The sequence below is a fragment of the Trachypithecus francoisi genome, unplaced genomic scaffold, assembly GCF_009764315.1.
Source record: "Trachypithecus francoisi isolate TF-2019V2 unplaced genomic scaffold, Tfra_2.0 Lachesis_group2, whole genome shotgun sequence".
NCBI lineage: Eukaryota > Metazoa > Chordata > Mammalia > Primates > Cercopithecidae > Trachypithecus > Trachypithecus francoisi.
In genome coordinates this window covers 144661217-144675377 of record NW_022681465.1, presented here as the reverse complement: position 1 = coordinate 144675377, position 14161 = coordinate 144661217, and the positions used below count along the sequence as shown (strand labels likewise).

The 14161-nt window shown below is 42.7% G+C and overlaps 1 protein-coding gene across 2 annotated transcripts in view; it reads right to left on the bottom strand.

Moving 5' to 3' along the window:
- Positions 1-14161, bottom strand: part of DPYSL3 (dihydropyrimidinase like 3) — a 121463-nt gene that overhangs the window by 9789 nt on the left and 97513 nt on the right. For both annotated transcript variants that reach the window (XM_033180745.1, XM_033180743.1), the window contains exons 5-10: positions 13799-13860; positions 12812-12892; positions 8926-8994; positions 5828-5948; positions 1915-2071; positions 1068-1209 (exon numbers count right to left, since the gene is read on the bottom strand). In XM_033180745.1, coding sequence (XP_033036636.1) covers positions 1068-1209; positions 1915-2071; positions 5828-5948; positions 8926-8994; positions 12812-12892; positions 13799-13860 — 632 coding nt within the window. The remainder of the gene's footprint in view (positions 1-1067; positions 1210-1914; positions 2072-5827; positions 5949-8925; positions 8995-12811; positions 12893-13798; positions 13861-14161) is intronic.

Here is a 14161-nt window from a genome sequence, read left to right as displayed (position 1 = left end):
TGTCGTGTGCATAGAATAAATATGAAAGAACCTCACTCAAATGATAACAATGGGTTCTCTGGGTTGTGGAATCGAGATATTTTTGTTTTCTTTCAAGTGTGTGCTTGTCTGTAGTTTTCAAATATTCTTTACTGAGCATGTGTCATGTTGGTAATTTAAAAATATATATTATCTTGGAACTATTCCAAATAGTGCCAGGATAAATATATACGTACTGCTCTGCAGTATATGAAAAAAGAAACACTATGTGAGAGAACAGACAACAATATTTATATTTTCCCTCTTTTCAAACCAAAAAGCCTCTTTACGGAAAGAATTGAGTTTAAAACCTAGCTTTGAGCTTCCTGGGAGCAAAGAAGAAAAAGAAAACTCAGTGAAATTACACTGTGTAGATTAATGAGGCATTAGTATACACAACCCTGATAAGAATGTTTTTAGGATTTTTAAAATGAAACATAGAGGAGTAATCAACTTAACAATAAGATACTTATTGATTTTACTAAAATCTTTGAGAGAGTCTTAATTTGAATGGTTCTTTCTTTTGTCAGTCCTTGTGATATGAACAAGGAAAATAAAACAGGCCACTTGCCAGAAGACATTTAGAGATAATCACTTGTATTGCCTGAATGACCATATGCCCTCAGTACAGAGCGTCCTTGATAAGCAAGATGACTTTGGTCTAGACACAGACTCATTGCTTATCATTTCAAAGGATTATATCCAGTTCTTTCAAAAGAAGTCATAAAACTATCCAAACAAAAAGAATTAACTCACTATTATTTTAAGTACAGGCTATTTGTTCACTCACATGAAGGAGCTGCATGTCTGGTTCCTAGTCCTAACAGTCTAGATGAGGAAGCCTCCTTCACAATGCGAGACCTTAGTATTCATCACACTAGAAGGAAATTTTCCACAATGCCTGAGCCACATGGTTCCAGAGACATCTCAGCAGGTACGAGATCCCATCTGCACTCGCAGTGTCACCAGCCCAACTGGTAACAGGAGGTTCTGATCTGGCCCATGGATGTTTTGGCCCTGGCTACCCTCCCATGACCTCCATGCCTTACCACAGCCTTGTCCCAGATGACAGACATCCGCTCCTCCACACCATTGGTGCCCTCAGGAATGGCTGTGAAGTTGTCCTTTCCAATTGCTTTCTGGGCAGTGCTGAAGGTGCAGTGGGCACTCCCAGATAGTTGCAGATCCCCGCTGGCAAAGGAGAAAAGCTCCACATGAACAGGAGAGATGGCTGGAGGCACACACACTGGGAGCTTAGAATCTTGTGTCTACTGTGAGGGTTTGGACAGTGACTACTTGGGTTTGGAATCTCTCCTCTACCTCTTACTAGAAATACGAGCTTGGATGAGTTTCTTCCCCTCCCTAGGCTCAGTTACCCCATCTAGAAAGTGAGGGGGTGGGGTTAGATCATCTCTTTTGTAGCAAAATAAAATGGACTCAAATGAGCAATGTCACAATCCTACATGTCTGCAGAGGGCAGCAACAAAGGAGTCTCCCTATAATTTTGATTGTCATCATGACCAGCTATTTGAACTTAGGCAAATGATTTAGCTTCTCTGACCTTCAGTTGCTTAATATGTAAATGATAAGAGTACCTCACTCATAAAGTTGTTAGGAGAAACAAATGAGACTGTGAGTGTAGTCTTACCATAGAGCTTGGCACATAATAGGTTTTAACTGCTATTACCATTATTAATATTATGACTCTATTAATGTTTAAAATAGGATGGGGAAGAGCCTATTTTCTACTCTCAAGACTGCAAAAGAATTCCCAATACATTGTTCACACTGCAGACTCTGGTCTAGTTGATAGATGGGACTGCTCCAGTCCTCAACCCAGCTGGCCCCAAGAGATGCTTTCACTAAACGCCTCCTGCTGGGCATTTCTGCACCAACCTGGCCAGCAAGGAGTTGATGTAGTCCGGAGTGGTTGGGTCAGGGCTCAGGGGTGGGGATGTTACAAATGCAGCCGCCTTGGCCCAGTTCTTGCTCCAGTAATGGGTTCCATCTATGCCAAGGCTGGCAGTGATGGGCTCGCCAAACACCACGTTTCCTAGAAGGGACAGGAAATAGACAAGTGGTTAGCATACAGTATGTGCTGCACTGGGCCCCGCCTATTTAATTTAACTCCTAAGCCTACCCAGGACTGTGTGATATTTCTAATATCACAGTCAGACAGACCTGGGTTCAAGTCCATGTTCCCACCTTTTCTAAGCTCCTGCTTTCCTGTCTGCTAAATGTGACCAAGTTTGTATTCCCTAGATTAAAAGAAGCAATTGGTTGTTAGATGCAGTGTTAATTCTCAAATTTTGAGGCAAATTAAAATTTGAGGCAAAATAAAATAAAATATACATATTGATTTTAAGATTCATCCTCATTTCAGAGATACTAAAATGCTCCAGTTCTTGCCCTGGTAATGGGTTACATGTATACCAAGGCTGAAATAGATATATTCTGAAATTGATGAAACGAGATGATGTCTACTTCTTAGGCTTGTGAAAATGAAAAGATATGGCATATGTGAAGCATCTGGCACCTAGAGGATGCTTGGTAAATATCGCTTTCTTTACCTGTTACTTCTCCCCACAGTAGGGGCCCAAAGTCCCAAATGTGCCACCACCACTGGGAATTGCTAGATCCTCCCATTATAATGATATGCTTTGGTTCCATAAAGTAAAATCCATTCCTGTGGATTAGAGACTGTCATGATTTTTTTTTATCATGTTTGTTACTCCTAACATGATGACTTGCTAAAAGTCACCCAATAACCTAGGACACATCAAATATGAGACTAGCTTCTTGGATTCTGCCTCAAAAATTAGGGACTTAACTACCCAAACCATGAAGAGGGGATAAAGGCTATTGGAATATACACTGATCTAAGCTGTTTAGCTTCTTTAAGAAGAAGGAATATAGAAAGCATAGAAAATATAGAATATAGAAATATATAAAATAAATATATAAAAATTTAAAATAAAAATTAAATTTAAAATACATAAAACTTTAAAATAAATATATAAAATTATATATATATAGAAATATATATAGAGAGAGAGAGAAATATATAGATGCTAATATATAGCAAATGCTAGCTCATAGCTAGGTGGTTGGTACCAAGTTTCTCTATGCCAAAATCTGGGGCCAAAGCTACCCTATACAGCCCTGCACTTCTTTAACTTTGGTTCTCCATCTTCCACAGTCAAATTCTCCATAAGTCTGCACTCTATGGCCAGGATTACAAATAGGTTTTGCCTTGTTTCAGCTCTGTTCAATTGGTAATGGTTGCCTAGAATTCCATGAAGGGAAGAATTATAATAATGTTTCTGGTCTCAGTAGAAAAGACTCATGATTAATTAGTAATGTCTGCCATGGGCAAAAGAAGGAAGCGATGGCAATGATTCACATAGGACAGCCCTGCTTTTTGGGGTGAGAGTAAAAAAAGTCCATGTGATGAGAATTCAAGGGCTCTCCAAAAATACTTACACACTAAAGGATACAGGACCATAAGGATATGAAGAAATGAAAGTCACAGCAAGCACTCAACTACTATTGAAAGATACAGAATCTTAAAAGTGGAAGAATTCTCCCTCTGGACTATGTTTAGCATGGAAGAGTAAAAGAAGCTAAGACAGTAATTACAACTAGATTTGAATACCAGTTCTCCCAGCTGGGAGATTTTGGACAAGTTGTGCTGCAATTTCATCTGAAAAAGGGCATTTCTGAGAAATGCCTATTTCTCAGAGTTCTTTGAGAATTCTACACAATAAAAAAAAATTAAACTATTTATCTCAGTACAGGGCACATAGTTGTTCCTCATTAAATTGTAGCTTTCTAATATTAATTCTGAGCAGCCATACAGTTAAAGAGCCCTGATGATTGATGACTAAACACATTGAGACTTCAACCATATCCTGCTCAGGAGGGAAGCACAAACCCTGCTACACTTTGTCCTGCTCAGAATGCTCTTGAGTGTTTCCCTGAGAATGATGGTCCATGAGATGTTTACTGACTTCAATCTCAGCAGCCAGTTTTTCATCCCTGAAATAATACCCCCATTCCACCCTGGAGACACAGCTGTACTAGTTCTGCTCGCCAAAGAATTATGAGCCAAAAGGCTCAGGGTTAGGATTTTTCTCCATGAAGTTTGAAATGAGACCAGCATATAACTAAAACACCCTGTCCTGAGCGGCCCCCAGGTCACCCTGAGAATGGTCCTGGTCAGAATGCAGCCTCAGCAGAAGGCGTGAGGGCGGTGGGTGGTCACGGTTGGCAGGGGTGTGTGTGTGGCACTGGGTGAGGGCAGAAGGGAGTTCCTACACATGTCTTCTTTTTTCTCTTTTTGCTTTTCTCCAAGAATGAGTGAGGAGCACTGGGCTGCTTTCCTGGTTCTCACTCAGTGACTCATAGCCAGTGGAGCAACCATACCATGTCAGTTGAGACTTCTAAAAGCTAAAGAGAAAACAGCAGGCCTACGGAGAACAGAGGAAGGAAGGAGGTGCCCCAGAATCTGTCAGCTAGGAAGGGTGTCTAGACAATGTGAAAGCCTCCCCTCTTGCAAGAAAAATAGGGTCACCCTGTGCTAGAAGGCCAGGCAGCTGAACACTCAGCCATCAGCGTCAGCTGAGACTATTTTTAGCTACCACAGTCACTCACACGTGGAGTTTCACAGGCCAGTTTTGTAGATGAATCACGCATCTTGGGCCTCTCCACTACCAGAATGGCCACTGGCACGCAGTAGTAGCAACCACATCACCGGGCCTGGTAAATCCTCTCACAACCCAACACAGAGCTGCACATCTGAAGCTTCTCACCTGCACTCGTCACTTAGCCTCACAACGGAGCCCACAAGTCTGACAATGAGGATGAGAACCAGAAGCAGAAAAGAAAGCTCTGAAAACTTTAGCTAAGCACAAGACAAGCAAAGGAATCCCAAGTTAACACCAGTGGAGCAAAGAAGCAGAAGTCAACAGGCAACAGGGACAGAGCCAGGGTTGTGAAGGCCGTGATGGCCCACATGCTTTGGAGATCCACTCAACCCCTTCTCTAAAATAACTTGTGCTAGTCTCAGTGGCTCAGGATGTGTGACCTGCATCTGCACTGTGGTCTCAATCCTGGCCAGATACCATCCCCGGGGTGTTTACTGGTCCAGGGATAAACACATGACCCAAGCCAGGCCAGTCACAGTGCTCCTAGGGACTTTTGCTTGACCTGCTGGAAAAGGTGTATTTTACTTTCCCATCATGCTGTCCACCAAAAATTGAGGACAACAGGTACCTCTCAGCATCTATTCTATGACTGTTCATACTGAACATAAACCAGAGGAAAGACAGCCAAGAAAGGAGTACGCGTGACAAACTCCTAATACCATTGCTGAGGCCCCTCGATCTAGCCATACCTGAAACACCTATAATCGGTTATTTACTTGTGCTTGTTTAAGCCAGTTTGAGCAGGATCTTTGAATTTTGCACCCAATTTAATCCTGACTGATATGTCCATTTATAAAACTCAGACAAGGTGAACTGAAAATCAAAGATCAAGGGGAGAAGGAAGATGCACAAAGTCTCAGAAAAACTGATTCAAGCTGTGTCATCTTGGACAACTCACCTAACCTTCCTGAGCCTCAGTTTACTTACATGCCAAGTGGGAGAAATCCCAGGATCCTCCCATCCACACAGGATGTGGAGAGGGGCTTCCTAGGGAGCAAGGCAATGAGCAAAGTAGGCACCATTTATATTACACAGGACAACCACAGAGGGAAGGAACCATGCAGTGCCATCAGGGGCTCCGAGATCTTGGAAACACAAATCACCTTTTTTCCTGGCTTGTGAGATGAGGTCAGCTGCACTCTTGCTCATGACCTTTGTGACGTAGAGAGGGCAGTTGGTTTGGCTGGCAATGGTGATGGCACGGAACACAGCCTCAGCTTCCAGCTGCAAGAAAAAGTCTCCAGGAGTCAATAAAAACAGGAACCTCTCAAACTGGTGGCTCCCACCTCCACGAACTGTGAGGATGCAGTGCTGCACAGAGGTTATGGATAATTTTGGCAGGATCTGGAATTAGATAGCCTATATCCACATCTCAGATCTACCACTTCCTAACTGTCACTTTACTCAGCTTCCCAGTGCCTCTGTCCCTCACTAGTAAAATAGTATAGCACAGCGTTGTCATCTGAGAGCAATGCCTGGCAGAGGGTAAGTACTTTTTCCTTAGCCTCTGTGGTTATCACAAAGGTGACATCTGAATGAAAGCCTTTGCTCCTCAATCTTCTCAGGACAAAATCTCTGGGAAGACAAAACAGCAAACCATTATGTCTAAAATAACAGCCAAGCCAGTTAGGCATCATGGTTCCTGAAATCCTTTCCTGCAGCAGTAAGTGGTCAGCAAAGGGTTAATTCTAGGAGGCATTTCTTACAAAAATAATTCCCAGGTTTCTCAACACAAACACTTCTTTTATTATTGATCTCTCCCATCTTATCCTAAGTAGAATTCATGTTTTCAAATAAGCTAACCAACCCAGTGGCATTTATTAAGTAAGAAATAAGAAGTTTTCCCATACGTTATTAACAAAGCAGGATCTGAGAGCTGATGGCCTGGTTCTGAGTCCCGGTTCTGGCACTTATAAGCTAGGTGACCTCAGGTACATTACACCACCTCCCAAAGCCTCAGTTTCCTTGTCTGTGCATTGAGGATAATAGGATCTGACATGTCGGGCTGTGCTGAGAATTAAATGAGTTAATCCTTGTAAAGCAGTTAGCCCATTCCTAATGGGAGAACAAGGTAAGTGCCTCTCAGGGTTTGGTACTGACATTATTGTTGATAATATTTTCTAACCAGTTGAGGGTCTGTTACTCTCAAGGGGTCTGCTCTCAACTGATATGAGTCAGTCTAATTCAGCACACAGCAAAGATGTTGACATTTTTCCATTCAATTGGCAACAGTTCCTTTTTTTATGGATATGACATTCTGGTTAGCCTGTGGAGCCCAAAACTTAAAAAAAAAATACCAAAAATAGCTTGCAGATGCCCAATGCTTGTATAATGCAAACCAGTCACTGCCCATAGTGGGTGTAGCTCAGCAGACAGACTCTAAGAACTTGGCTGGCTGAGCTGGCCTCCCCGGAACTGCACTTTATTCCATGTGGATGTGACCTTGGAGGCCCCTGGCCATAGGTGAATGTGGACACCTTCCTGAAGCACCCAGAACTTTGTACTCTGGAGCAGCTGTCTCTGTGCCTGGGGTCCCAGCTCTCTGAACAGCATCACTTGAGATGGTGTCTGGGTGTGCTTGAATTGAAGAGGGTCTGGCTCCTCCTATGCTCACTCCTCCCCCTTCACACCCATGCTGACCACTTCAGCTCCCCCAGGACCTCTGTCCTTGTCCCTTTGATCTCATTCCTCCCAAACACTACAGGTTTCTCAGCACTTTGACAACATGACTATCTTTGGAAGGTTACATCACCCTCCAACTTCACCAAAAGGCCTTCCACGGCTGTAGAGATTTGCAGCTGAGACGCTTTTTTACTAAAAAGGAGACAGGAATAAGGAGGAGGGTGGGGTGGCAGGGCTAAGGGGAGGTTGAAAAAACAAACCAAGGAACAAAAATAGACTTTGCTCTGAAATCCCCTGGCTCCTGCTGGAAATCCATCTTGCCAGCACATCTCCACAGTGACCAGCATTTAAGAAAAGCTTCAGAAACAATGCTGATCACTCTGGTCTCTTCATGATGAGTAAACCATTTTCCAGTCCTTCACGTGTGATCAGCCAGGGGCTTAATCTCTCTGAGCTTCAGCTTCTTTACCTGTGCATCAATGGCAACCGCACAGGGCAGCAGTAGCGAGAACTGAGATAACGTATGCTATCAGCGCATACTAGATGTATGCATTCCATAGAAGTGACCTACACCAGGTATTATTAAGGAGACAGACTTCAGAGATGCTGTATGTGACTGGAACCCTAATAACAAAATTATAAATTATTTAAATGGCAATAAAAGTATCACTAGACACAAAGGAGTTTCTGAGGTGCTGATAATCTGTTTCCTTCTTTGGGTGCTAGTTATACAAGTGTATTCGGTTTGTGAAAATTCATTGCCTCCTTAGGATAGAAACATTTTTGTCTATGTGTGTTCTATTTATCTTTTAAATAAGACTCTAAAAGAGATGGGATATGGGAATGCAGTAATTTCTGGTTATGATTCCTTCTTCTCCCTGTTGTAGGGTTTGGAATGATAGGACAGAAACAGGATTTGCTTCACTGATATGGAGGGCCTTGACTTTGCTCCAGGTGCTAGACCCAGGCTGCCCTTCCAAAGCCAATGTGCTTTCAGGTACATGGGCAGCCAATTTTCAGCCCTGTGCTCCATGCCAGCAGGTGAAGCTGCTGACCTCTCGGAGACATGGAACCAGCCTCTAGTCACTTTTGTTTTGTTATTTGGCTGCTAAGCACAGGCATAAATAATCATTCATTTTATATATGAGAAACTTCCATACCTGGACATAATCATCACATTATACAAATTGATGAGTATAACGTATATAAAAAAGTCCATTCGACCTCTTATTTATATGGCCAATATTTTGCAGGACTCAAAATGAAATAAGGGAATAAGTGGAAATGTCTATGAGATTCACAATGAGATTTCCTTAAGAAAGGGATCAGAAATTTAACACTCCTGAATAGCTCTGAAGGACACTCCAACTTGTGTTATCTTTAGAGAGATTAGGAGTCAGAAATAAGCACGTCTCTTACATTCCTTTCTAATTTTCTCACGGGCTCTTGAACTAGGGTCAATCAGAAGTGGTCTTTGGAAGAAATTTTCCAATACTGCAACCTGGTACTCAGATTCTCATCGCCTTTTAACAATGTTTATTAATGGGTTGTGTGTGCACCTTCATCCCCTGTAACTTACCTCCTCTGGCCTGCTCAGTACATGGCCTTCGGGGCCAGTTATCCCCATTTCCAACATGCGGGTTTGCTCCTGAAATGAAAAAAGGAAATAGTTCTTCAATAAGCTCAAGTGAGATTTGGAAAAATTACACTGGTATGTTCTGATCTAAAGATCTAAAGAATAAATATGTGTATGTTGAACAGATGTATTAATCCTATATTTGGAGTTGAAGTAGATGGTAGACTCAACTAAAAGGAGGAAAAAAACATTCAAGGGTGATTTGTTTTTACTGAAAGAAAGACAGTTGTCTGTTAAGACTATTTTTTGTCTATTCTGCCCATCAAGAATCATACCAGGTCACTTATTCTTCATCTCTCTGTCTCAGCTGCCTCTAAAACTACACTTGCTTATCTCATTTGTTTATTCACTCACGCTCTTTAAACCATTTCACTCAACAAAATGTACTGAGCATCTGCTTCCTGTTAGGCTCTGGGTAAGTACCTGCATTAAAGCAATGCAGCCCCTGACCTCACGGGGCTTACAATTTAGTGCTATGTTTCCCAAAGTGTGAGCCACTCATCACTTACATCAGAATCGCCTGAATTGTTTTTGTAGAAATGCAGATTTCTCGCTCATCCTAGCCTACCACATCAGAAGATGTGAGGTTGAATCCTAGTAATGCATGTTTTACTAAACCACTCTGGAGTTTTGATGTTTTAAATCTATGGCTTAAATGAATGGATTCAAAATTTAACCAGACAAAATAGTGCCTCCAAACAGCATTTTCTGAGTTAGTGCCTTGGTGAAATTCTGTTTAACCAAGTTGTGGACATGGCAGAAGTGCATGTCCCTTGTGGCCGATGGCTACATTCCTCAGACTTCTAGCCTCTTTCTGGAAGAAGCAGGTAGCTGGACAGTGAGCACACACACGCATGGACTGATTGGAACTGGCAGAAATCCCAAGCCACCATTCCTTCAGCGTTACTGGCATTCACTCTGAAATTATTAAGACTGGTTCCTATGAACCTCTGTACCAGCAGGCCTGGCCTAGTGACCTGGGAGTACTCTGGTAATGTGTGAGACACATAGGACAGATGGTGAAAGCAACAAGCCTTGTCTCACTTTGAAACTATGAGACATTTAAAAAGGTTAAGGATTCTTACCACCTGGAAAAGAATCTTCTGTTTTTTGTTTTTAGTAAATTTCTAAAAAAGGAGTAGAAAGGAAAAGGCACATACTATAAGCAACCATGAGAAGTGAAATGGTCACTATCTCCAGCTCTACAGAATACAAAGAAAGGTTAGAGGCTTATTTTTCCAGAAAAGCACTTCCACTTTTCATTCTTACCATTTTCACTTATTGAAACTTGAACTGAATTAAATTTCTTCCAAAGTCTAGTGAGTTTCTACTCTAAATTGCCTCCAGTCACACAAGCATTAAGGTCTCCAACTAAAGAATCTCTGTCTTAGGTGACATTTATGCTTCTGTCTTGTTTGAGTGCACCAGGATAATGCACAGGACAAAGCTAAGCTCAAGTGGTGGCTTCCAAGCACATTTAAATCACCAGGGGATTATTTTCAAAATACACTTGCCTGAACTCTGCTACTGACTTTTCCTAATTCCCGAATACCTGGAATTAGAAAAATTTGGTGATTCTAATGCACTGTTCAGGCTAGGAAGTCCTATTCTGAAGCCATGATGTCCCTATAGGTGGGAGATTAAGAATGGCAGTAAAGTTCCATCAATGCTACCTTACATGGGGATAGCAGTAAGCTTGTTGTGGCATTCATCACAGCTACAGTTACATCACAGTTTGGGTCATGACACAACTGTGGCTTGGTCCATAAGGAAAGGAACCCTGTCTTTTTCATCCTCCCTCTCCAAGGCTTGGCGCATAGTAGGCGCTCAGCGAATATTTGTTAAATGAATGGCTAAAGATGCTGTCCTCTCAGACTGTTTTGCCAACTTGAAATTCTTGAAAATCATCCTTGTTTGTATCCAAAGGCAAAGATTTCTCTCTCATATATTCACTTTTGAATAAGTGCAGCAAGAAATTCTGAGTATAGCAGCTGCCTTCATTTAAACAATGTGATAAAAATCTTTCAGCTCAAGCTGAATTTAATAAACACACACAAGAAACTCATCCAAATGGAAAAATGCCCCTACTCTTTTCCTGACCGATCTTCCCAAGGTAGGGAAATAGTAGTGGGAGGGGAAACTAGAGAAACTTCCATGCTAAGGATTCACAAGAGGAAAGAAACTGAAAACGGAGACTTTGGGTTCAAGTCCATCTGCCTCCACAGGGGCTGGAATTAAGTGCCAGAGAGTTTGGTTTCCAGGGCAGCTGAGAGAAGGGCTGGGACCTCTGGCTGCTGCTCTGAAAACTTGGATAAAGGGAGGAGTACAGTTCTAATACCACTGGGTTGCCTCCCACAGGACCAAGGCATTTGGACTCTCTACAGAAAATGATTTCATTATCTCTGGGTGTGTGGTGGACGTGGGCGAAAGTGCTGTCAGGGTCCTGACTAATTAGCCTCCTTGGTCTCAGCGAGAGGAAACTTACCTCACCTCCCCCACCAGCAAGACAACATGGAGAGTCTGAAATCACAACAGATGGAGCCCTGCATGGCTGGGGTGCTGCCTGCCCACAAGCCTGCAGCTGGGCTTGGGACGCAAGGGATCCCAGATATGCCATCTCTGGGTAAAGATACCCACTGAGGTACATCCTCTTAGGGGCAAAGATTTGGTTTTCCTAGTGATTTGCTCTGATCCTTGGGCCAGTGATCTAATCCTCCTGAGCCTGGATGGTCTCATGTATAAAACAGGGAGGAAGATAGCATCTTTAAAGGGTTGGGAGAAAATCAAATGAGAATATACCAGAAAATTTACCAGTTCCTGGCACACAGTAGTCAGTGCTCACCAAATGGCACCTGCTATCAGGAAACTAATGGTCTGAGATGAGGGGAGGCCTAGACATTGTTCCCACACCCCTGCCGACCACATTTACCAAGTTCTGGACAACTTCTAAAATAAAAGCACAGCCCAAGTATTAGTGAGCTATGGAATGCATCTGTTTTGGCTCACTTCAATAGCTACTGCCTGGCACAAAGTGCTCAGGAAATACTCTTTGAGGGAATGAATAATAGTTTCTTGTTGCCAACATTATCAAACGGATGAAGAAAGCTCACTCTTTTTTTTTCCTGGCTGTCTCCTCCTAGCAAAGGCCAATCTTGAGATGTTTTCTGAGATAAACAAAACCCTTCCTAAGACACATCTGTCCATCTATTCCATTAAGCAGCCCAGGAGATGGAGAGATAACTGCTTCCTGCTTCCTTACAAATGATCAATTTGGGCGTTGGGGCCCTCACTTTCATCACTTGTTCCTCAAGTTTCTCAATATGATTTCTAGGAATCCACTGAGACGTTTGCTCCTCATGAGAACTAAATTTGCTTCTCATGAGACCTAAATTCTCTATTACCTAAGGCTGTGAGTTCTACAGACTTGGATCCAATCTCTGGCTCCTGAGAAATGCTGCCTTACGGTCTTTCTTTATGACACAGAATGTCTTGTAGCTTTGATACATTTTCAGAAGAGAATCAGCAAATGCTCTCCCACTAAATGGTTGAATTTGAAATCCTCCTCTTCCAGGATGCCTTTTCTGATTCTCCAAGAATGGCCAGCCCTCTTTCTGTTTTAAAGCACCTTCTAGTTTCATTACTTGTCTACATTCCCCTCTCTTTTATTTCCTCCACCTAGATTCTGAGGTACTTTGGAGCAGGTTCTGTCTTTAGCAAGGTACTTATGATGGTGTCGTGCACATGTTGAGAGCTCAAGCAGCACGGAAGAAATGAAGAAACGAATGGGATGCAGACCCAAAGCACGCTCCAGGGAGCTGCACGGTGTTACCTGGGCAATGATATCCCCATTCTCAGCATGAACTTGAGCAATGGCCCCCAGCTCTCCCAGGCAGGTGAAGATCTCATAGAGCTGAAATAGAAATGAGTCTTTGTCACTCCTGCAAGGACTTTTAGCAACCCCACAGAAGGGCCAATTACCAGAGCCCAAGCTAAAACAAATGGGACAAAGCAGAGGAAATATGTCACTAGGGCAGAAATACAGATTACATAGGCATGACCAAAGAGAGGGCTAGTCCAAAGAAATCCTAGGAGACTGTGGCTATATAAAGAACCTACCATGTTCCCTAGGCAGGCAGAGCAAATATATAATAAAGTACTACCAACTCCTCTCCTCTGCCTCTAGCACACAATTTTAATGGAATTATTTTCCCACTGAGCTGAGAGATAGCCTCAGAATTCTTCTCAACAAATGCTCTAGAAAACCTCTACAGCCTGGCCAGAAACAAACACAAAAAACTGAAACCCTTATCTCTCAACCTGTGAAGGTAGACATACCTTCACCTCTAAGCAGGAGGCATGGGAATTCATTTCTTGTATTTCCTCTGAAAACTTAGCCTCTGTCTAAAGCAAACTCACGTCATGAATTTCTTAGGGGGAGAGTCAGAGGCAAGGCAGTAGGATTATTCCAATCAGCAGAAGGCCTTCCTGGTCCTGCAGGTGAAGAGCCTCATGCTTTCACTGGGCTTATGAGGGATTTGGAGTTTTTTTGGTAGATGGAAATTTAGGCATGTTCCTCCTCTTCCGTTTAAGAAAGCTGCTGCCAGTGGAAACTCTAGCTCCCTGTCTGTCTTGCCATGGGCACCTTGCCCGTTACCTTATTTAAAATGTAGTGTGGACTGCAAAGGCTTCAAGAAGCATTCTGGCTCAGTGGTCTCCCACAGTGACCACAGTGATTCATGTTACAAGGGCCAAGATCATCAGCAACAATAGGAAACCCATCCAGATACCCCAAACCACATAGCAAATGGGTTGTTACCTCTGTGTTAGATACTTGATACAAATCCTTATAAGCCATATAAACCATGAAGGAGTTAACCCCTGCAAAAGAGGGATGAGAGGAAAAACAAGAGAAAGACAACGTTATCATGACTGTCCTCCATCCTTTGCTCCCACTTCCATTGACCATGAGACCCAGCTGCATTACCCGGGCTCCTGTCCAACATAAAGCAGATATTTATATTCTTCAAAAGCATTCTGCCCTGCCCACCCCTGCCCCATAAAATCAACAATTCCTAACAGATGTCATAGCACAATGGTCTCTTCTTCTGTGCCTCTTTCTAACCTCCCCTGTCCAGTATCCCCTATCCCAGAAGGTCAATAAACTTTGGTGTTGCTCAAG